This window comes from Megalops cyprinoides, chromosome 22, assembly GCF_013368585.1.
Source record: "Megalops cyprinoides isolate fMegCyp1 chromosome 22, fMegCyp1.pri, whole genome shotgun sequence".
NCBI classification, from domain to species: Eukaryota; Metazoa; Chordata; class Actinopteri; order Elopiformes; family Megalopidae; genus Megalops; species Megalops cyprinoides.
Window position 1 is genome coordinate 26,568,063 of NC_050604.1, and position 22,003 is coordinate 26,590,065.

The following is a 22,003-nucleotide window of genomic DNA, read 5'->3' on the forward strand; positions in this document are numbered from 1 at the left end:
ACTATGTTGTACAGAGTAGGCTACTGAGTTATTATATAATTAATGGTCTTGGAAAAATCATCTGAGAAACTCAATAACGGATATGCCATTCCCCTACTTTGACAGTGCTGTAAAAGGTATCTTTATTACATATGATAAACAGATCATGTGTTCAGCCATCTGGAACTACACGTCAAAATGACTGGTTCTACAGCCATGGCTGGGACGCAGATTGACCTGCAGGAGCAATGGGTGGCCAACCACTGCATAACTTCAGTGAGTCAAGTGAATTCTGAAGAGCTATTGAGAACAAAAGTGTGTGTTAATTTGTTATTAAAATTGCTCCCATACCCAGCTAAGTTACTTAACTTGCTCACATTTGTTTACATTTTATCTACCTATACTTAATAGATAATAATCGATCTAACTAAGCTTGGTAGTAAACACAAATGACCGGATGAATGAAATGAGTAAACGAATAGGCTATCCTTCCCCATATAAAGTGACGGCAAAGTCCAAAAGGAACTTTTCATAGATTTTATTCAAGCAAAAAAAGTTGCTTCTGCTTGGAACAGGAGGGTGTGAAGTTAAAGTGCTTTGTATCCTATAGTAAAGTTGTAAGTGTTGTTAACTCCATGCAATAGCCTACATGAAGCTCCGCTACAAATGAATTTACTATGGCCTACAGAAAAACGGGACATCTTTACCAATAACCTACGTTTTACCTATGTGTTCATAATACGTTATTAGATACGCCTACCAGTTTTAGACTATTTGCTCTTTCTGTTAGCTAGCTAACTAATATTTGCTAGCTAAATAGCTTGAAGTTGTCAAGACTGAAACACACATGTAAGTAGCTACTAACTTAAGAAAGAGGGAAAAGCACAGACACAACTGGCAGCTTCATTAACACAAATTAGCAATACGTAGTTGCTGGTTTATTAATATATCAAGTTATATTTTGTGGAACATTAAACTGTTTTATATACAGCAGACAATATGTCATACTTATTCTTGGGTGCATCTGAGCATGGACGAAAATGTGTGAAAATCAAACGAGGGATTTTAATATTGTGATGGGTCTCTAAGAACTGGCAACCCTGTTTAGACCTGGCGACGAGCTCAGCCTGTGGGTGGAATCCACAGAGGATAGTCCAGATTCCATCGACAGGGGGCGCTGTCGCTTAGACAATCACTGCGCCTTTTGGCACCAGTGGCACCTCGCCACTGCTGAGAAACGGTTGTAGGGTATTATATAGGGAGTGGTACGATGTCAAAAGTTGCGTGTGTGCCTAAGGAGGCTGCTCGAAATTATGAGCCATTTATAGAAGGAGAGGGTGGGACGGGGAGAGGGAGAGGGGGGCTAATGTAAACGGAAAAAGGTTGATAGTCGACCCGTTGAAAGTAGTGACGAGCGCTGGCTGAAGAAAACGTGGAAAAGTTTGGACTTGGAGGCAGGGCGATTTTTTTGACGTGTCCACGACAGAAAGAAGAGAATATTATTCACAGAGAAAGGGAATCAAGACGCTTTGAACGTCGTGGAAAAAGGGGAACAGAATACACCCCGACTTGCGATAGCTGTTTATATTTGAGAAGGTAACATTTGAAGTGTTTTTATTTTTCATCCAAAAAAATATGTGTCGGTTGTGTTTGGTTTTGCTAAATGTGGTGTGTGTGTTATAGGCTCAGAATAAGAGGAACTCGAAACATTGTCACACGCGTGGCAGAAGAATTTGCATTTTTGCTAGCTAGCGCATAAGATAACGTTTTACATGGTTTGGTTTTTTTTGTCGCTATATTGCATTTAGCCAGGTTGGTATCACTATTGTAATAGTAATGAATCAAGTTTATAAGTCATATTTGTACAGCAGGATAAATATTCATATCACTGCCGGTTAATAAAATGGATTTTTCCACCGTGTTAAGATATTTAAGTGGCATCTGTAGTGTGTGTCCTTATGTGTGGGTATTGGCACAGTTCCTTGCTAGAGAAACTGCGAAAGAATCTTTGTGCGAATTCTATAAGTTACAACCCTAGCTACGTACATACTTTTGAGATTTGTCTGCGGGAGTGTTTAAGTTGGCCAGATATTCCTTGCCACATGTTTTGCCATTAATTTAACATAAGGATCTTGTCAGCAGTGATTGCGGCACACTCCTTGTGTTTGTGAAAACGGAAACGGCGTGTACACGCCGCACTCTGTCGCTGTAGACAGCAGCGGGGTCTTGCGAGGTGAGGGAAGCAGCTGGGTGAACGCCATGGGAGGCGCAGTGTCTGCACCGTCGCCCCGTGTCAGTAATGCTGCTGCGCGGAGTCTCTCTCCCAGTGTGACCGACGAAGGTTCAGAAGGTCATGGACTGTTATATAGTTATGGACTGTGATACATTTAATCCGATATCCCGAAAAACAAAAAAGGAAACTGTAAATATTGTTTTCATCACAAAGTAGATTTTTATGTGAAAATAAAGGGGACATTCAAAGTCTTTATCTCTCCCTGACCACTATCTGTTCTGTTTTGGCTTTGTTTAGATTATTATTGTTAATAATAATAATAATAATAATAATAAGTAGTAGTAGTAGCAGCAGTAGAGATAGTAGATTACTCTCTTGCTGTTTATCTTGCTCTCAGTTTCACACAAACACTCACACACTTCACAGTTTGGTGATGCGGATTCACAGCTCGCTGTGTGGACCCGATGCCTGGGCCAGGCAGGGCGTTTTTACCCGCACAGATGGAATGCATTAGTACCAAAGACAGCACAGAAATGTGTCTGAGCTTAGCCAGTCTTTGTGATACATCCTTTAGCACACTAGTGCCTACATGATGCAATCACCAGTGATTGACTGGGCCTGCAGAGAGCAGCTGCCAGGTGGCAGTGCAGCCTCCGTGCGGGAGCGTGGAAGGAGGCGGCTGTGAGCGGGTGGCAGTGCAGCCACCGTGCGGGAGCGTGGAAGGAGGCGGCTGTGAGCGGGTGGCAGTGCAGCCTCCGTGCGGGAGCGTGGAAGGAGGCGGCTGTGAGCGGGCTGGAGGAGCCTGCACCATATTTGCAGTGATTTTTGTCAGATGTAACACTACTGTTACTATCCTCTGTACTACACTATATCAACTAGCCTGTCTCACTCTGTGTACTGTACTGTATCAACTATTCTGTCTCTGTCTCACGCTGTCTCCCACTCTCTGTCTCTCTCTCACACACTCTCACACGCACACACTCTCACACGCTCACACTCTCACACGCACACACTCTCACACGCTCACACTCTCACACACGCACACACTCACACACTCTCACACACGCACACACTCTCACACACGCACACACTCTCACACACGCACACACACTCACACACTCTCACACACACTCTCACACACACTCTCTCACACACACTCACACACACTCTCACACAGGAAGGGCTCATAAGAAGCTACATTAAGAGAAGGAGGAAAATGTTTGTCTTTTATTTCAGAACAATTGTAGCAGCTTGATTTACTATATTTCCTTTGCTTATCAGGTGCTTTTATGAAGGACGCCCTGCACTTTCCCCAGTCTGTTCCCTACAGCAGCTGGGGTCTGCAGCACACTGCACACACGCAGCGCTCAGGGCTGAGGCTGGCAGGTGCTGAGCCGGGGGCCGCTCTCCTGCACGGACCGCTTTCCCCCAGCCGCGCAGCACCTCTGCTGCACACAGCCTAGCGCTGAATTATTCCCTCGAGTAAAATATAAACTTCAAACATTACTTACATTGACATGTAAAATCAGGTGAAACCAGAGCAGCAGTGACAAATCTGCCATATTGAGTAACAACCAGGATCAACCGCATGCAGTACTGACCAATCAACTACATACAATAACGACCGCATTACCAGTAACCGTGGACAGCTTAATGACCGCATTACCAGTAACCGTGGACATCTTAACGACCGCATTACCAGTAACCGTGGACATCTTAACGACCGCATTACCAGTAACCGTGGACAGCTTAACGCCCGCATTACCAGTAACCGTGGACATCTTAACGACCGCATTACCAGTAACTGTGGACAGCTTAACGACCGCATTACCAGTAACCGTGGACAGCTTAACGCCCGCATTACCAGTAACTGTGGACAGCTTAACGACCGCATTACCAGTAACCGTGGACAGCTGCCACACATCGCAGCTACGTATGGTAATTAGGAATGATGGTGTCACCCACACGCAGGAGTGAAGACAGTAATAACTACAGTAATGCCTGGTTCATGGGTATAAAAAATTCTGTTTTGCTGTTTAGGATTTAGACCAAGATTGCTTTTTTGGTAAGATTGCCAAGACTGCAATGTGCTTTTTATTGACCTTATTTATATATTATTCAATAATTATTTGTTTTTTTTATTTATTAAAACTATTTTACTTATTTGTCAAACTTCAGTGAGAAACATCTATATCATCTAACATTATAATTTTTTCCTATGCCAGCCTTTCTCACTAAATACAGCTACTATCAAACTCACAATGTCCAGTAAGTAATGCCAAACCTCCTGCTTATTTAAACTGAGCGCTCTTAAATAGGGAGGAGGCCACTGCAGTGACAACCTGAGTCTTAGTCCTTCAGTATCTCTGGATATGAAGGCAGCTGCAGTTTTGCTTCTAATCCGTGCAAATATGACGCAAACAGGAACATGGCATTCCTGAAGGAGGCCTGCCAGAATGAGTGAAAGGTCATTTAGTCAGGAGCTAAAAATGCAGGGACACAGCTGTTCCAGAACTACAGGACTGTGTGTCCCTCACTGCCAGTGCAGACACCTCTGTCAGGGTTACATGCTGCTTGTCATCAATTAAATGTCCAGAAAAGGTCAGCAAATGAAGATGACTAGGGAATATCTAAAGCCCTCCCCTTCCTTTTTTGTGAATGTTTAAATGACCTCTGACCTATACTCAGTTGATGTGAGACTGGCAATATCTTGGGAAAGAGAAATAGCGAATGCTTGGGTTTAATATGGAGTTAGACTGAAGCTATGTGCAGACTTGACCTGTGACTTAGAGAATGAGCTCAAGGAGTTCAGAGACATCTGCCCAGCTAAGGCAAAAGACATTAAACCAACAACACATGCAGTTCTCTCTCTCTCTCTCTCTCACACACACACACACACACACACACACACACACAGAATTGGAAATCTGCTTTTAGTTCGAGAGAAACGGACTCCCTGTGCCCCTCCCCCCGTCCCTCCCGTGCTCCTCCCCCCGTCCCTCCTGTGCCCCTCCCCCCTTCCCTCCTGTGCCCCTCCCCCCGTCCCTCCTGTGCCCCTCCCCCCATCTCTTCTGTGCCCCTCCCCCTGTCTCTCCTGTGCCCCTCCCCCCTTCCCTCCTGTGCCCCCCCCCGTCTCTCCTGTGCCCCCCCCCCCCGTCTCTCCTGTGCCCCCCCCGTCTCTCCTGTGCCCCCCCCGTCCCTCCTGTGCCCCTCCCATGCCCACAGTTCTGCCAGGTCTGTTTCAGGCCGGGTTATTTCTGTCCTCATCAGCAGGGCAGTGCTTGCGAACGCGCCAAACCTGCCACTTCCTTCAGTTTGCTTTATTTGGCATGACAAACTCAATGTAAGTAAATGACAGTAATAATATGAAAAAGTACTACATTTAAATGCTGGTTCATTAACAGTGCGTCCCTCAGACTGTGGGAGACTGCAGGATCTTGTGCTTCTAGTATACAAAACTCCCTCCCCTCTCCTAAAAGGAACAACAGTGAGTGTGTGGCATATTTTCTTTATTTTAGAGGAATAATTCTGTTGGATTTTGGTATATTTTTCTAATTTCAAAACAAAATACAGCTCTCTGTTTCTGTGTATTGGCAGTGTGAGCACAGTATTAGTGTACCTTAGTTAAGGCGGGCAATTAGTGTGGGTTAGTGAAGGCTGTAAGGCTTTAGTAATGTTCATCAGTCTCTGTATCTATACTGTACTGTATTACCCCTCTCTCTGTGCAGTGTTATTGTACTGTAGTGTCCAGTCAGTCACTGTATCTACACTGTGCTGTATTAACCCTCTCTCTCAGTGCAGTGTTGTACTGTACTGTATTAACCGCCTCTCTCTCTCTCTCTCTCTCTCTCAGTGCGATGGCGCCCTCTCTCTCGCAGGCCTATAGGAGGCGCTGGTGGATGGCATGCACGGCGGTGGTGGAGAACCTGCTCTTCTCAGCTGTGCTGCTCGGCTGGGGCTCGCTGCTCATTATGCTGAAGAATGAGGGCTTCTACTCTCACCTGTGTACAGGTATGCTGCCATGGCAACTGCCACTGTGAGAGATGGGGAGGGGGCCTCTGAAGTGATCACCTCTGTACCCGAATCTGAGCAGGTTCTTAATCTGCGACTTCTCTCCATGTGTCACTCCTCCTCCTCTCTCTCTCCCTCTCTGTCACTCCTCCCCCCTTCTCTCTCTCTGTAGAGAATGTGACAGAGAGCGGTAATGTCAGTGTGTGGGACAGTGAGGAGTGGCTCAGCTGTGTGGAGCAGGAGGAGATGCTGAACCTGGGCTTCACCATCGGCTCCTTCCTCCTCAGCGCAGCCACCCTCCCCCTTGGCATCCTGATGGACAAGTACGGGCCCCGCCCCCTCCGGCTGCTGGGCAGGTGAGACCCCACTCAGGGGATGAAGGGCTGATTCCTCTTTTTGGGCCTGTAAAAGGGGGGGGGGGGGGGGGGGGGGTGACGATGATGGAGGTAAAAACAGAGGAGTGTGACTGTGACTGGCCTAAAACCGAAGGGAGGACAGTTACAGATGTCCTGTGTCTATGCAGCCCTCTCTGTATTTATTCACACCTCTGATTAAATAGGAATAAAAAAATGTTATTTAAAAGATTTACTTCAATCTCAATACCATTGCACAGAGCAACTGTTCATGCAAGTCACATTGTTCTCAAAAAATGCAGTTTAATATAGAAAACACAAGGCTCACATTTATTGTTAAATGCTCCTTTAAGTAAAATCTACCAAAACATAATTCTTTTTGGAAATTCAATGGAAGCTTCTGGAACTGTATAGAGGCTTCTGATTCCGGTCAGCCAGGTCTGTACACAGAAGTAAGGTGTAATTTGGGAGACAGCTGACAGGATTCCCGCTCTCTCCTACAGCGCCTGCTTCGCCTTCTCCTGTGCCCTGATCGCAGCTGCAGCCTACGACCCCCCAGGTCAGTGTGTGACCCCGAAATTGGAGCCATTTACAGCAGGGTCATTGGTTGCTTTGGCTGTCTGCAAGTCCAGGGTGGGAACAGGGGTTGAATGTGTGGGTGGTCTGGGCTGTTGCTGACAGGGAAAAGAGATGTGAGGGTTATCTAAGGATCTCAGTGCAGTGGTAAGATAGTGTAATGTAATGTAATGTGTACTGTTATTAATGTCTCTTATTGCAGTGTTAGTGTACTGTCCAGTCAGTCACTGTATCTGTACTGCTGTGTATTAACACTCTGTAAACATTAGACTGTATAAATCTCTTTCTCTCAGTCCTCTCCGCACTCATCTTCATCGCGGTGTCCTTCAATGGCTTTGGAGGAATCTGTCTAACCTTCACTTCCCTCACGGTAAGAGACAGACAGACACACACAGAAACACAATCACACGGAAACACATGCAGCCCTCCTCCCTTTCAGTAGGCATGTTTTTAATGAACAATGCTGAATGTAAGGAGTGCATGTCAAATGTCTGTGTGTATTACAGATCATAAGCAAATTACGCTATGGGGAAAGGGTAGAGAAGGGGCGTGAACATGATGAGTGACGCTTCCATGAGGGGACAGCTAGGCAAAGTGGTCTGGCAGGAGTGTAGCATTTGAAGGAGTTGTGTATCATCCACACAGAAGTGGTAGGAGACACTGCAGGAGGAGATGAATGCTGCCAGAGATATACTGTAGAGCGAGAAAAAGAGGACCAAGAAGAGATCCCTGAGGAACTGCAGTGGTGGGATTAGTAGAGGATTAGAGACAGAATCACCCAATGTTACCTTGTAGGAACAGCCCATAAAGGCAGACAGGAAACCACTTTGGGGCAGTGCTCACATTGCTTAGTTCACAATGGCTGCCAGGACGACCTGATGGTCAGCTGTATCAAAAGCAGCAGATAGATCAAGCAGGATTAAGAGAGAGGGCAAAGTGGTTGCTCTGGCAAAGTTCAGAGCAGCAGAGCAGTTTCAGCTGCATAACCCACTTTGAAACCAGACTGGTTGGGAGTAAGCAGTAAGTTGGGAGTAATGTGTTAAATCAGGAAGTGAAAAGGCTTGTGGGATACAACCAGTTCCATAGTTTTTGACAGAAACAGGAGAAGGGAGGCAGCTCTGTAGTTCTGGGCCAATGAGGGGACCAAGGTAGAGTTCCTTATCAGTGGTTTGCCTAGTGTGTTTGACGGCTGTAGGAGGAATTAACCATAGCTGAGAGAAATGGAAGGAGAGCTGGTGCAGAGGCATGTATGAGAGGAGCAGGGATGGGGTCCAGTGGACACGACAGAGACAGGCTGGTATGGCTGCTAGGAAGTTAGGTTAGTTTAAATTAGTTCTTTAGGCTACCAAAAACATACATCTAGAAGGAGTTGATTTGATACAGTGTAATTCCCATGAGTTGAATTCATTGTGGTCTCACTTAAATTGAATCTAAAACAGGTTCTTTTCACTTTTTGAGGGCTGGTGAGTTAAACAGTCGACTGAAGCCATTCAGATTAACCATTTTACTCAAGCATGCAGTTGCTTTGTCACGCAGTGGATTTGAACCAGCAACATGTGGTGTACAGGTCTGGCTCCCCTCTTTGCTGTCCGCTGTAAAACCTAAAGGCTTAACAGGATCACAGTTATGGGGGTACTGAGCCCAGCACTTACCTTTGCAATGGCTGCCCTTGGTGCCATACAGTCTGAAGGTCGATCTGCTTGGTTGACTCCATTCCATCGGGCACTGAAGTTTGCTCTTAAAAACAATTCACCTGGAAGCACCCTACTCTGCCCAGTGCTTAGTATTTGAAAGAGGTGGACAGCGCTGGTGTGAGGGAGCTGTCTCACAGTGAGCTGGGCGGACAGGTGGAGTATGTGTTCACACTGCCATGAACCTGTCATGAAGCTTCAGCAGCAAGTCACCAGTCTCAGCCCACTCCTGCTCAGAATTCCAGCTACACTGTGTGATACTGTAAAGCTGATTACACTTTTAGGTGTGTGTGTGTGTGAGAGAGTGTGTGAGAGTGAGAGTGCATCTAAGTGTGTGTGGATTTGGATGGTAAGTGGTGTGTTTTTGTGAGTGTGTGAGTGTATGAGTGTGTGTGTAGATTTGGATGGTAGATGGTGTGTGTTTGTGAGTGTGTGTGGATTTGTATGGTAGGTGGTATATGTTTGTGAGTGTGTGTGGATTTGGATGGTAGATGGTGTGTGTTTGAGTGTGAGTGTGAGTGTGGATTTGGATGGTAGGTGGTGTGTGCTTGTGAGTATGTGTGGATTTGGATGATAGGTGGTATGTGTGTGGATTTGGATGGTAGGTGGTGTGTGTTTGAGTGTGTGGATTTGGATGGTAGGTGGTGTGTTTTTGTGAGTGTGTGAGTGTATGAGTGTGTGTGTAGATTTGGATGGTAGATGGTGTGTGTTTGTGAGTGTGTGTGGATTTGTATGGTAGGTGGTATATGTTTGTGAGTGTGTGTGGATTTGGATGGTAGATGGTGTGTGTTTGAGTGTGAGTGTGAGTGTGGATTTGGATGGTAGGTGGTGTGTGCTTGTGAGTATGTGTGGATTTGGATGATAGGTGGTATGTGTGTGGATTTGGATGGTAGGTGGTGTGTGTTTGAGTGTGTGTGTGTGTGTGGATTTGGATGGTAGGTGGTGTGTGTTTGAGTGTGTGTGTGTGTGTGGATTTGGATGGTAGGTGGTGTGTGTCTGTGAGTGTGTGTGTGTGGATTTGGATGGTAGGTGGTGTGTGTTTGTGAGTGTGTGTGTGGATTTGGATGGTAGGTGGTGTGTTTGTTAGTGGGAGGCAGTGAATGTCAGTGTATTTTGGCTGCGTAGCCCCCTGGTAAGCACATGTCATTCAGCTTCCAAGAGGCAAATTTTGGCACACTACCCTCCACCAATCAAAACCCCTGCCCTGGCTACCCGCCTTCCTTTCAGCCACTACCCTCACCTCTATCCAATCCATGCAAGGACACCCCCACCCCACCTCCTCTCTCTATATCTCTCCTGCTATGAAAAGGCACCTTGGATGCTTCTATGAGATCATTAATCCCAGGGAAAGTGTTCAGCTGTGCATATTGGGCATTATGAATGTGCTATATTAAGGCTTTTTAGCTGATGTATGGTTTGTATGTCCAGCTAAACAGCTTCCCTGAGGTTTGCCTTCCAGCATGGACTGGAAATAAGTATGCGCCCTTTAAGAAGTTCAGATGAATGTCTATATAAAATGATTAATCTGTTAGTACATTTTAATTAGAAAGTAAACTTCAGATAGAGCAGGATCAGGAGTCCTTTCCGTGACCCTGAAAACTGTACTTCACTCTCGTCTTTGCCTGTCTGTGCGGCTCTATTTGCCTGTGTTATCCAGTGTGTCTTTTCTCTCTGTCTTTTTGTGTTATTCTGCCTGTTTCTGTCTTTCTGTTTGCGCTTCCTTGCATCACAGTTATGGCAATGCTGGCAAAGCTTCTATGCTCGACAGAAAATCAATGAACAAACAACAGAGAACTGTCCTCTCTGTGCCGTGGAGTGGGAGGGAGGGAACACACAGGTCAGAGGTCACAGGTTAAGGCAGGTTACCTAAAGGCATAGGTAGCTGTCAGTCACTCTCACACTCTGCAAACCCCTCCCTCTAATTATGACCCTTCACAAGGTCTTTGTCTGTGGGTGTCCCTCGATTCAGCACGACTTCTTAAAAATAACCACACTATGTTGCAGTATGATGCAGATGAAGAAACTGTATGAAAAGGTGCTCATCTCCCTGACTGAGTGACTCACATGTGTGCCAGGCTATGTAAGACACCAGGCTACCCCCCCCTGCTGTCTGCATTGCTGTAAACACAGACGTGGAGGTCATACGTAACTGCATATCTATCTGTCTGCTGCGGTTGTGCTGTGTCACTGAGCCGGTCTGAGGTTTCAGTTGAGTTAAACAAACAAGAACGTGGTTTAACCCTAACCTTTGATTAAAACTGCTGTTTTTGGTTATAAGTATCATGAGTTTTTTTGTATATTTTCCAAATACACTTCAGAATACACTTGTTCAAAAAGCATTTTAACTAATCAACCAATTGAAATGTATTTGTATGGTAATGTTTTACAGCTGTGCTGTTAAAAAACACTGTTCAGAGTACATTGTCCATCCAGAGGTAACTGAAAAACCAGAAAACCAAAGTTCGCCAAAACAAAAATAATCACAGGACTTGAGCAGCAGTGAGACATCAACCTCCCAAGTTCCCTTAAACCAGTGACAGGCTGAAAGCAGTGACAGGCTGAAAGCAGTGGTTGGCGATTCCCTTTGCCTCCCGCAGAGCATGGTGATTCAGAGGCCACACCAGGAGACAGATCTGCGGGGCCAGGGTCTGACACCACTGTCCTGCACTACACTTTACCTCCTACCTACTGCTCCTCTGTGATTCTCATTACTGAGGGAGCAGTGGGGTAGAAACTATGTGTGACATGTGCAAACACATCTCTCAAATGGGGGAGGGAACAGGCACAGTGGGAGAGAGAGCTGGAGGAGAGAGTGAGGCAGAGTGGGAGAGAGTGAGGCAGAGTGAGACAGAGTGGGAGAGAGAGCTGGAGGAGAGAGCGAGGCAGAGTGGGAGAGAGAGCTGGAGGAGAGAGTGAGGCAGAGTGGGAGAGAAAGAGAGAGGGAGGGAGTGGGGGATAGACGTGGCCTGAGCTGAACCGGAGAAGGGCATGACGTCATTCTCTCTAACGCACATGTTACAGAGCAGGGAGCAGGCAGAAATGCGTGGCCGGCACAGCCATGTCCCCGCCAGGCCAGCACTGTGTGAACCGTGAAACAGGAGAGGCCAACAGTCCACACAGGGCTGGGGGAATAGGGGAGGGATGTTTTCATGTGTTGTGTTTTGGTGTGTTATGTTGTGGTATGCTACAGTGAATTGATGTCTTTTATTTCTAGTTGGTGTGTTACAGTGTTTTAGTGTATTGTGTTTTGGTGCATCGTCTTAAAGTGTATTGTTGAGGTAAAGATGGACAGCATGGTTTTGTGCTGTGTTACTGTGTGTTACACTATGCTGCGGTGTGTTATTGAGTGTTACTGTGTGGTATGTTATGTGGTGTGCTGCTGTGGTGTTCTGAGCAGAGGTAAAGATGGACAGCATGGTTTTGTGCTGTGTTACTGTGTGTTACACTGTGCTGTGGTATGGTATGTGGTATGAGGACAGGACAGACAGCATGGTTTTGTGCTGTGTTACTGTGTGTTACACTGTGCTGTGGTATGGTATGTGGTATGAGGACAGGACAGACAGGGTTGGCTGTTTGAGTTGTTTGTGCTGCTGGTCTGTTTACTGTACCCACAGTGACAGCAGAGCAATGTCACCTGCACCGTCTCACACACCGAGCCAACAATGCGCACTGACAGAGAGGGAGAGAGAGACAGAGAGAGAGTGGGGTAATGAGACAGAGAGAGTGGGGTAATGAGACAGAGAGAGGGATACAGAGAGAGAGTGGGGTAATGAGACAGAGAGAGGGATACAGAGACAGAGATACAGAGAGAGGGATACGGAGAGAGAGTGGGGTAATGAGACAGAGAGAGAGTGGGGTAATGAGACAGAGAGAGTGGGGTAATGAGACAGAGAGAGGGATACAGAGAGAGAGTGGGGTAATGAGACAGAGAGAGGGATACAGAGAGGGGGTACATACTGAGAGAGGGACACAGAGAGAGAGTGGGGTAATGAGACAGAGAGAGGGATACAGAGAGAGAGTGGGGTAATGAGACAGAGAGAGGGATACAGAGAGAGAGTGGGGTAATGAGACAGAGAGAGGGATACAGAGAGGGGGTACATACTGAGAGAGGGATACGGAGAGAGAGTGGGGTAATGAGACAGAGAGAGGGATACAGAGAGAGAGAGACAGAGAGAGGGATACGGAGAGAGAGTGGGGTAATGAGACAGAGAGAGGGATACAGAGAGGGGGTACATACTGAGAGAGGGATACGGAGAGAGAGTGGGGTAATGAGACAGAGAGAGGGATACAGAGAGAGAGAGTGGGGTAATGAGACAGAGAGAGGGATACGGAGAGAGAGATACAGAGAGAGAGTAGGGTAATCAGCCATATAACATAAAACAGCAAATTGCTTTATATGAGAAATCCTTGGTCTCATCATTGCTAGGTAAGCTTGCGTTCCTTATCGATCAAGTTTGATCTGAAAGAACAGCAAGTTTAGATTGATTAAAAAAAAAAACTGATTAGCAAACAAAAGTATATTTTTTGCGAAGTATACCCTTTTTCAAAGCCTCCTTTTAGGAGAATACACCCAACCTTGATATCCAGTTATCTATAACATTGCACAGAAAGGGCAACCGAGCACATTCCCCAAAACGGAAAACAGGTCTCCCCCACAGAACTGAAAGGGCACCGTTACTCAGTCTGGTTAAAATGGTTCGAAAGACCTAAAGGACTGAGGTGGTGAGTCTGGCTTTTAAAGGGGGAAAGTCGCCATCCTGCCTTATGAGGAAACATGCTGTTAAAAGGAACAGATGCCATTCTGCTGTTTACATTTTTAGGCCCTGATCTCCTTCACATTTCCGTATGCGTAGGCATGTGAAGAAGCATTGGCTTCTTCAACCAGAAGCCAAGGTTAAAGACAACACAGTGGTTAGGAGCAAAGATGAACACGCTGCAGCTCCCGGCTTTTCTGCTCATGCACTGAATCCGTTCCAGTAGAGCCACGCGGTAGGAGGAGGAGGCTGTAAGCTTAGAGGGTGGGAAGGCTGGAGATGGAGGCAGTGAGAGCTCACTGGTTGTGCCCATGTTAGGGGCTGTACTGTTGGTGTGGTGAAACATTACACTGGACTGCCGCAGGTCTCCGTGGTGCCCTCTGCTGTTCTGTTTGTGCCATGGTATCACTTATTCGAAATTGACTGGCCTTCGTCTACAAGCAGCAAAGGGTTATGCAGCTCAGGGGAAAATATGACATCACCTTCATTCTTGTCTAGACGTTACAGTGTTCATTCTCCCTCAGAACTTACCGTATTTACCCCCTCCCTCCTCTCTCTCTCCCAGTTACCAAACATGTTTGGAAATGTTCGTTCCACCATCTTATCCATCATGATTGGATCCTACGCCTCCTCTGCTGTTACCTTCCCTGCAGTGAAGGTACTGCCTGCCTGTCTGTGTAATGAGTATGGATATTCCATTCTGCTTATCTGTAGTACAAAGACTCACACTGATGATAAAGATTATCCCGAAATTGCCCCCTGTCTTTCCCCTCACCCCCAGCTGATATATGATGCAGGCGTGTCCTTCCGTGTGATCATGTGGGTGTGGGCGGCGCTAGCGTGCCTCGTCTTCCTTAACTGCTTCCTGAACTGGCCTGTGGAGTCCTTCCCCGCCCCTGAGGAGATGAGCTACACGTAAGTGCAATGGCAGCGTGCCACTGTAAGGCCAGCCCAGCATTACCGTTCCCGCCACGCTGAAGATGCGTCTCTGTGGAACAGGAAGAACGTCAAGCTGAGCGGCCTGGCTTTGGATCACAAGGTGACCGGCGACCGCTTCTACAGTCATGTGACCACGGTGGGCCAGCGTCTGAACCAGAAGCAGCGAGAGGCGGAGCTCTCCTCCGAGCATATCCACAGCGCTGCCGCTGAAACCCAGCCCGGTGAGGCCCCAGGCACTGCCGCACTGCACTGCCCCTCACTGCATCTCACTGCGCTGTGACTCACTGCATCTCACTGCGCTGCCCCTCACTGCATCTCACTGCGCTGTGACTCACTGCATCTCACTGCACTGCCCCTCACTGCATCTCACTGCGCTGTGACTCACTGCATCTCACTGCACTGCCCCTCACTGCATCTCACTGCGCTGCGACTCACTGCATCTCACTGCACTGCAACTCTCTGCGCTGCGACTCACTGCACTGCATCTCTGCGCTGCGACTCACTGCACTGCAACTCACTGCGCTGCGACTCACTGCATCTCTGCACTGCAACTCTCTGTGCTGCGACTCACTGCATCTCACTGCACTGCAACTCACTGCACTGCATCTCTGCGCTGCGACTCACTGCACTGCAACTCACTGCGCTGCGACTCACTGCATCTCTGCACTGCAACTCTCTGTGCTGCGACTCTCTGTACTGCAACTCTCTGCGCTGCGACTCACTGTATCTCACCGCACTGCCCCTCACTGCATCTCTCTGCGCTGCGACTCACTGCACTGCAACTCTCTGCGCTGCGACTCTCTGTATCTCTCTGCACTGCAACTCTCTGCGCTGCGACTCTCTGCGCTGCGACTCTCTGTATCTCTCTGCACTGCAACTCTCTGCGCTGCGACTCACTGCATCTCACAGCGTCTGACTGTACTGTGCTACACTGACCCTGCTGTATCCCCCATGTTACATTATGGGTATGCAGGATGTTAATTGATGGTGACCCGTGCGAGGGGTGTTACAGCACGGTGTTACGAACAGCTGAGTGAGCTCTCACACTGGAATGACACTAACTGCTGTTTGCAAGCATCCATTTTTAAAAACAGGTGTTAGTTACACTCTCATACAATGACTTACTAAACGAGAGTGTATGCTTTCAAATGTGTCAATGTTTGTGCTGTGCAGGAGTGTCAGTAAACATCTATAAACTAACAATTACATAGTTATAAATTGTTACTACCTGGAATTCCCAGTGAATATGGCACTCTGCTCCACCCAGGGTCCCCCCCGTTCCGCAGGTCCGTCTGCTCCCCCATCTTTCTGTGGAGTCTCATCACCATGGCAATGACACAGCTCCGCATTATATTCTTCATGGGGGCCATGAACAAGATGCTGGAGTTCCTGGTAACCCATGGCGACCCACACCGTGAGTACATGTCCACACAGACACATGGCTGTTAAACTCCAACACCAATGGAACAGAATGATTTTCATGGTTAATAAGAGAGAGTGTTCATGAAGAAAGAATTTGCTTGCATAGAATTTGTTTATGTTTTTGAATTGCATTCACACTGATGTAGACACTGTCACACAGACAGACTTAAATTTCAGACACAAATGCTTTGATTCTCAGACTGAGAGGCACACTGACAGAGATATGGATGTGACCGCAGAATACCTACCACACAGACTCAGAGACATGATAGCATTACTCACACGATGGCAGCACAGTGAATAGCAATGGCCAGGATTTCTACGCTTGCTGCCACAACAATAATGCTGGCACAATCCAGTAATGGTTTAAGGATGCTGCTATTTCAGTGGTGTAACCTGTCCTTTCTGTTTCAGCCACTGCCGACTTGGTACAGGAAGCAGAGGAAGAAGGTCAGAGGAAGGGCAAGGGAGTGTGTGTGTGTGTGTGTGTGTCTGTGTGCTGATTGTGTTTTTGCTGCAGTGTGTGTATGTGTGCGTGCATGTGTGTGTGTCTGTTTATATATACACTGTGTTTTGTTGCTGTGTGAGTGTGTGTGTGTGTGTGTGTGTGTGTGCTGATTGTGTTTTTGCTGCAGTGTGTGCGTGCGTGTGTGTGTGTTTATATATACACTGACTGTGTTTTGTTGCTGTGTGTGTGTGTGTGTGTGTGTGTTTATATATACACTGACTGTGTTTTGTTGCTGTGTGTGTGTGTGTGTGTGTGTGTTTATATATACACTGACTGTGTTTTGTTGCTGTGTGTGTGTGTGTGTGTGTGTGTTTATATATACACTGACTGTGTTTTGTTGCTGTGTGTGTGTGTGTGTGTGTGTTTATATATACACTGACTGTGTTTTGTTGCTGTGTGTGTGTGTGTGTGTGTGTGTTTATATATACGCTGACTGTGTTTTGTTGCTGTGTGTGTGTGTGTGTGTTTATATATACGCTGACTGTGTTTTGTTGCTGTGACAGTGGCGTTCTACTCCTCCATCTTCGGCACCCTGCAGCTGCTTTGCCTGGTCTCCTGTCCCCTGATTGGCTACATCATGGACTGGAGGATGAAGGAGTGTGAGGAGGACGGGACAGTGCTGGAGGGAGAGAAGAGGTGAGAGATCAAAGACAGAACCTACCCAGCTCTCACAAGTCACCGGTGTGCTCTGCAGGCTGATTCGATGAAAAATAACATGTAGTAACACTGCTCTGTGCAATGCTGTTAAGGTTAAAGTATAACATTTGCAAAATAAAAAAAATATTCTGTACCTATATGTGATGTTTTGGGTTCATATTTATGGTGGAATTATTAAACATACAGGCCAATGTATGAGTATTTTGCTGCTGTGGTTCAAGTCAGTTTGTTTTCAGTATACTTTGATCCCCTCAGCCTCCCAGGGCCTCCAAAGAGAGACAGAAAGATCCAGAAACTGACTAACGCCGTAAGAGCCTTCATCTTCACCAACCTGCTGCTGGTCATCTTCGGAATCATCTCCCTGATAGACAATCTACCCATACAGGTGAGCCAAATCTGCAATCAAAGAACTGACCTACCTGAAAAAAACCGAACCTGTGAGACAAAAACCTACCTACCTGCGAGTGAAAAAACAGAAGCTGCAGATGCAGGAGATTAAACAGAATTTAAATATTCAGCTGAGAAAGCCCACCTGTAAAGCTGACCTTCATATAAAGAAAAATGCAACCTATCAGCAGAGGTACAGAGCACAGATAGAAATGTTTGCTACTCAGTATGAATCTTATAACTTTCCCTGTGTAGAAGATGACTGTGCTGTAGGCCCCTGTGTGTCTGCAGAAGGTTTTGGTGAACCTTCGTGCACCTGGCAGCCATGTGCAGCTGTGCTGTGTGGCCCTGCACAACGGTGGGCATGGCCTGGTTGACATCTGCAACTGGGTGGCGTCTCTTCAGCGATAGGTCCAGAGATTACAGTATCAGCCAGCCTTGTTTTGAACTGGCCCATGCTTTGCGGGAGGTTTGGGGCTGGAGAAATTAGGTGAAATGGGCTGGAGGTCCTGAAGCTGGCCAGTCTGCAGGTGGGCTTGGTGACAGCTGGCACCTCTCAGGGATGCGGGGAGTAGCACTTGGCTTCTGTGTCTTCACCCTGCTAAGGTCTGGGTCCAGCTGTTCCTTAATGCTGCTGCAGCTGTTGGGTAGAGCTGTTACTCACCTTTAAAATACCTCAGCAGTTTCGTAAAGTAAGCATACTGTGCGCAGATTGTGTGCTGCTGACATTTTAAAGATTGCTGTTTCTTTTTATGTAGTTTTTTTTGTTTTATCTGTACTGTTGACTGAATTTCAGTTTCTCTTTCTCAGATCGTCTCGTTCATCTTGCACACTGTAGTGCGAGGCTTCATCCACTCTTGCTGCGGTGGTCTGTATGCTGCTGTGTGAGTATTATCATGTCAGTTAATAATCTCGTGTTAATGTCATGTCAGTGGAATTCTTAGTTGATTTATCTGGGTTGTCCATTACTCTTCAGTAGTGCTGTGAAGTAGTTTTCAAAATGGTTAGTTCCAATCTGCTGTCTCTCCTGGCCAGTTCCAGCTGTGAAAATATTCACATTTATATGTTATGCTGGATATTAAAAAGGGTAAAAGTGCAGCTATGTCAGTGGGAACGTTGTGCTGGATGTGTCAGTGTGACTGTGTCAGTGTGACAGTGTGTCTGAGTCAGTGTACCTGTGTCAGTGTGATGGTGTGACTCGTGTCAGTGTGATGGTGTCAATGTGTCAGTGTGAGAGTGTGTCGGTGTGCCTGTGTCAGTGTGTTGGTGTGTCAGTGTGCCTGTGTCAGTGTGTCGGTGTGCCTGTGTCAGTGTGTCGGTGTGCCTGTGTCAGTGTGTCGATGTGCCTGTGTCAGTGTGAGAGTGTGTCGGTGTGCCTGTGTCAGTGTGTCAGTGTGCCTGTGTCAGTGTGTCGATGTGCCTGTGTCAGTGTGAGAGTGTGTCGGTGTGCCTGTGTCGGTGTGCCTGTGTCAGTGTGTCGGTGTGCCTTTGTCAGTGTGACAGTGTGTTGGTGTGTCAGTGTGCCTGTGTCGGTGTGTCAGTGTGTCGGTGTGCCTGTGTCAGTGTGAGAGTGTGTCGGTGTGCCTGTGTCAATGTGTCGGTGTGCCTGTGCCAGTGTGTCAGTATGCCTGTGTGTCAGTGTGTCAATGTGTCAGTGTGCCTGTGTGTCAGTGTGTCGGTGTGCCTGTGTCAGTGTGAGAGTGTGTCAGTGTGCCTGTGTCAGTGTGAGAGTGTGTCGGTGTGCCTGTGTCAGTGTGTCAGTATGCCTGTGTGTCAGTGTGTCAGTGTGCCTGTGTGTCAGTGTGTCAGTGTGCCTGTGTCAGTGGGCCTTGCTCACCTCCTCCAGCCTCACGCTGTCCCTGGGTCTGCCAGCTGGAATGAGTGTGTGCCTTTTCCTCAGAGCAGACCTGACTAAATAAAGCAGAAAAGGTGTCAGATGAAAAGAGATTGGTCTTTTGAAGTGTGAAGCTGGATTGGCTGATGTCGGTGTGAACGCTGCGCCTCTCTCAGGTATCCCTCCAACCATTTCGGGACCCTGACGGGGCTGCAGTCCATGATCAGTGCGCTGTTTGCCCTCTTCCAGCAGCCCCTCTTTATACTCATGGTGGGACCCTTAAAGGGAGACCCCTACTGGGTGAGAAAGAGACGCCCGGAAACACCCAAACACAAACACACACACTGTCTCACCTCAATCACTCCCACACACACTCACACACGTGTGCAAACATACATACTGGCACACTCACTCATTCACTCACTCCCACACACACTCATCACTCACAGTACAGACAACAGACACTTCTGGTATTTTTCAAAACTGCACAAAATACTCTAGCACAATAAAGCTTTAGTTTTTACTTTCACTGAGGCCCAAAGCCTAACATCAGTTTTTGACCAGCGCTAACTACCTGCATTTTAGCTGTGAACCGAAAACCTGGAGGCCCAATGACCTATGACAGGGTTCCACACACTGTCACACGTGTCTGTACACACTGACTGACTGACTCATTCACTGACTGGTAGATACACTGTGTAAGAAACTAATTCATGTACATCCTCTCCTCCAATTATCAGATCAACCTGGGCCTGCTCATTTTCTCACTGGCCGGGTTCCTGTTACCTGGCTACCTCTTCTATCACCGTACGCACCTCATCCAGGAGAAGGCAATGCAGGAACAAGAGACTCTCAACCAATCAGAGAACACTGACCCCAAATACCATAGCAACGGTCACCTTGCACATGAAGCTTAGGGTTATATAAATAAATAAGAATATGTTCATCAGAATATGGTTTCTCTCTAGTAATAACAGTCACAATCCAAAAATGGACTATGGACTTGGAATTTTAAACTTATACATTTGTTGTACACACACACACACACACACACAAGCACGCATTCAGCCCTTCATGAACCTTTGTATGGAGGAGGGACTGATTAGTAGGTCTAGGAAATACTGGTGTGAAACACTGAAACAATCTGTGGTGATAACTGGCTGGACAATGACTAGCTTTCAGACCAAACAACTCTGGCCTTCAGAAGGTCTCTGCCCATGAGGAAAAAGATTTTCCGGTTAAAATGCTGCCTCTAACATACAGTGAATCCCCTTTTCAGTAGTGGAAACCACCTTTCCGTGCCTCTGACCAAAAAAGTTAATGTAACAGATGCCAAATTTTATCGCATGGATGTTCCACCAACATCCTTCAGCTTAACAACATGTCTTTCACTGCCTTCAAAAGTATTGAGGCAACTTTGCTTGACAAAGAAAGATGATACACAAACTAGCTCGCTGATGTGAGTATTAAACTACCTCCCACACTCACCACCACATCACAATAAACTGGTACATCTGAGCAGGTCCATCTACCCATCTCTCACTCTCCGTCCATCAGTCTGTCTGTCTCCACCTGCCTGACATCATCATTATTACTTGGCTCGCACATGTTGACAACACAAAGATTTATCACTCATGATAGCAAGGTTTAGCCAAATGCTGTTTTAAGTTTTGTGCAGGCCTTGCCTAGATTCAGTATCAGCCAGTTAGCAAGAAATAGATGAGGCAGAGAACTAACCTTTAAGGTGATAACTGTCCTCACCCTGTTTTCTAAACTTTAATAGCCTACCAACAAAAGGATCACAATTTTTCCTTAGTTGTGACTAATTTTGTTACATTACAGGACCACTGTGCACTTCATATTAAAAATATTAAATAAAAATATATAACAAAGAAATTGGGTTATATCCAATCATTTTACTGTAAAAGAGAGATGGGAGATTGATTGTAACTTTGCTGTAACGAAAATGGTTTTATGTGAAGTGTGCAAAGGTAATTCTACTAAATTCAGCGCAGTCTGCTAACAAAGAATCAGCTGGTAGCGGTTGATACTTGTGTACATGAACACCATTATTAATTAGTGAAACAATCAAAAATGGATTCAGGTGAATTACCAAATCAAGTCACCACTGCCTAGCTTGACATGAAATTTGTGTGTAAAAATATTTATCTTTCTTCATGTGTACCTCTAGTAATGAGGTTTTTGTGTGTGTGTATTTGGCACTTATCTTGTGCAGGCATCAAAACACATTAGAAGCTCTTTTTTTCTGCAGCCAGTCCATTTATCTAAAGGGAAAATTGGTGCCTTATACAAAATGGATGGTTCTGTGAAAAAGTGCCAAATTAAAAGTTATGTGTGTATTTCTAGTTCATAGTAGAGTTGATGTGTTGATATTAAGGGAATATTTACCTTATATAAACCAGAGTTCCCATGAGCTAAGGTACTACAGTTAAGCACTATTCACCACAATTGGTGGGCCCATGAGAGTAGTACTCCTTTGGGAAGACTGTATATTTGTATAAAGGCAATATCTTACAGGAAGGCCTATGTTACATTGAATGTAATAACTACAATGCCCAAATGACATTGGGAAACTAAAGCCATTGAAACTAATCCATGTTTAGGCAGCAAGGCCTTACTGGATATATACTGTTTAAGA

The 22,003-nt window shown here is 46.4% G+C and overlaps 1 protein-coding gene across 1 annotated transcript; it reads left to right on the top strand.

Moving 5' to 3' along the window:
- Nucleotides 1-1,360: 1,360 nt before the first annotated feature.
- On the top strand, nucleotides 1,361-20,394 carry slc43a1b (solute carrier family 43 member 1b). Its single transcript, XM_036517336.1, has 15 exons — nucleotides 1,361-1,575; nucleotides 6,066-6,223; nucleotides 6,396-6,579; nucleotides 7,080-7,135; nucleotides 7,446-7,522; nucleotides 14,163-14,255; nucleotides 14,379-14,512; nucleotides 14,597-14,757; nucleotides 15,804-15,950; nucleotides 16,373-16,408; nucleotides 16,970-17,102; nucleotides 17,379-17,508; nucleotides 18,321-18,394; nucleotides 19,521-19,644; nucleotides 20,085-20,394. The coding sequence occupies exons 2-15, from the start codon at nucleotides 6,070-6,072 to the stop codon at nucleotides 20,259-20,261; spliced, it is 1,680 nt and encodes a 559-aa protein (XP_036373229.1). The 5' UTR covers nucleotides 1,361-1,575; nucleotides 6,066-6,069; the 3' UTR covers nucleotides 20,262-20,394.
- Nucleotides 20,395-22,003: the final 1,609 nt, after the last annotated feature.

Coding starts and splice junctions, on each gene's coding strand:
- slc43a1b (XM_036517336.1), top strand. CDS start 6,070: ATGGCGCCCTCTCTCTCGCAGGCCTATAGGAGGCGCTGGTGGATGGCA. Junction 14,758..15,803: donor TGCCGCTGAAACCCAGCCCG/GTGAGGCCCCAG, acceptor TGCTCCACCCAG/GGTCCCCCCCGTTCCGCAGG. Junction 17,103..17,378: donor GTGCTGGAGGGAGAGAAGAG/GTGAGAGATCAA, acceptor TGATCCCCTCAG/CCTCCCAGGGCCTCCAAAGA.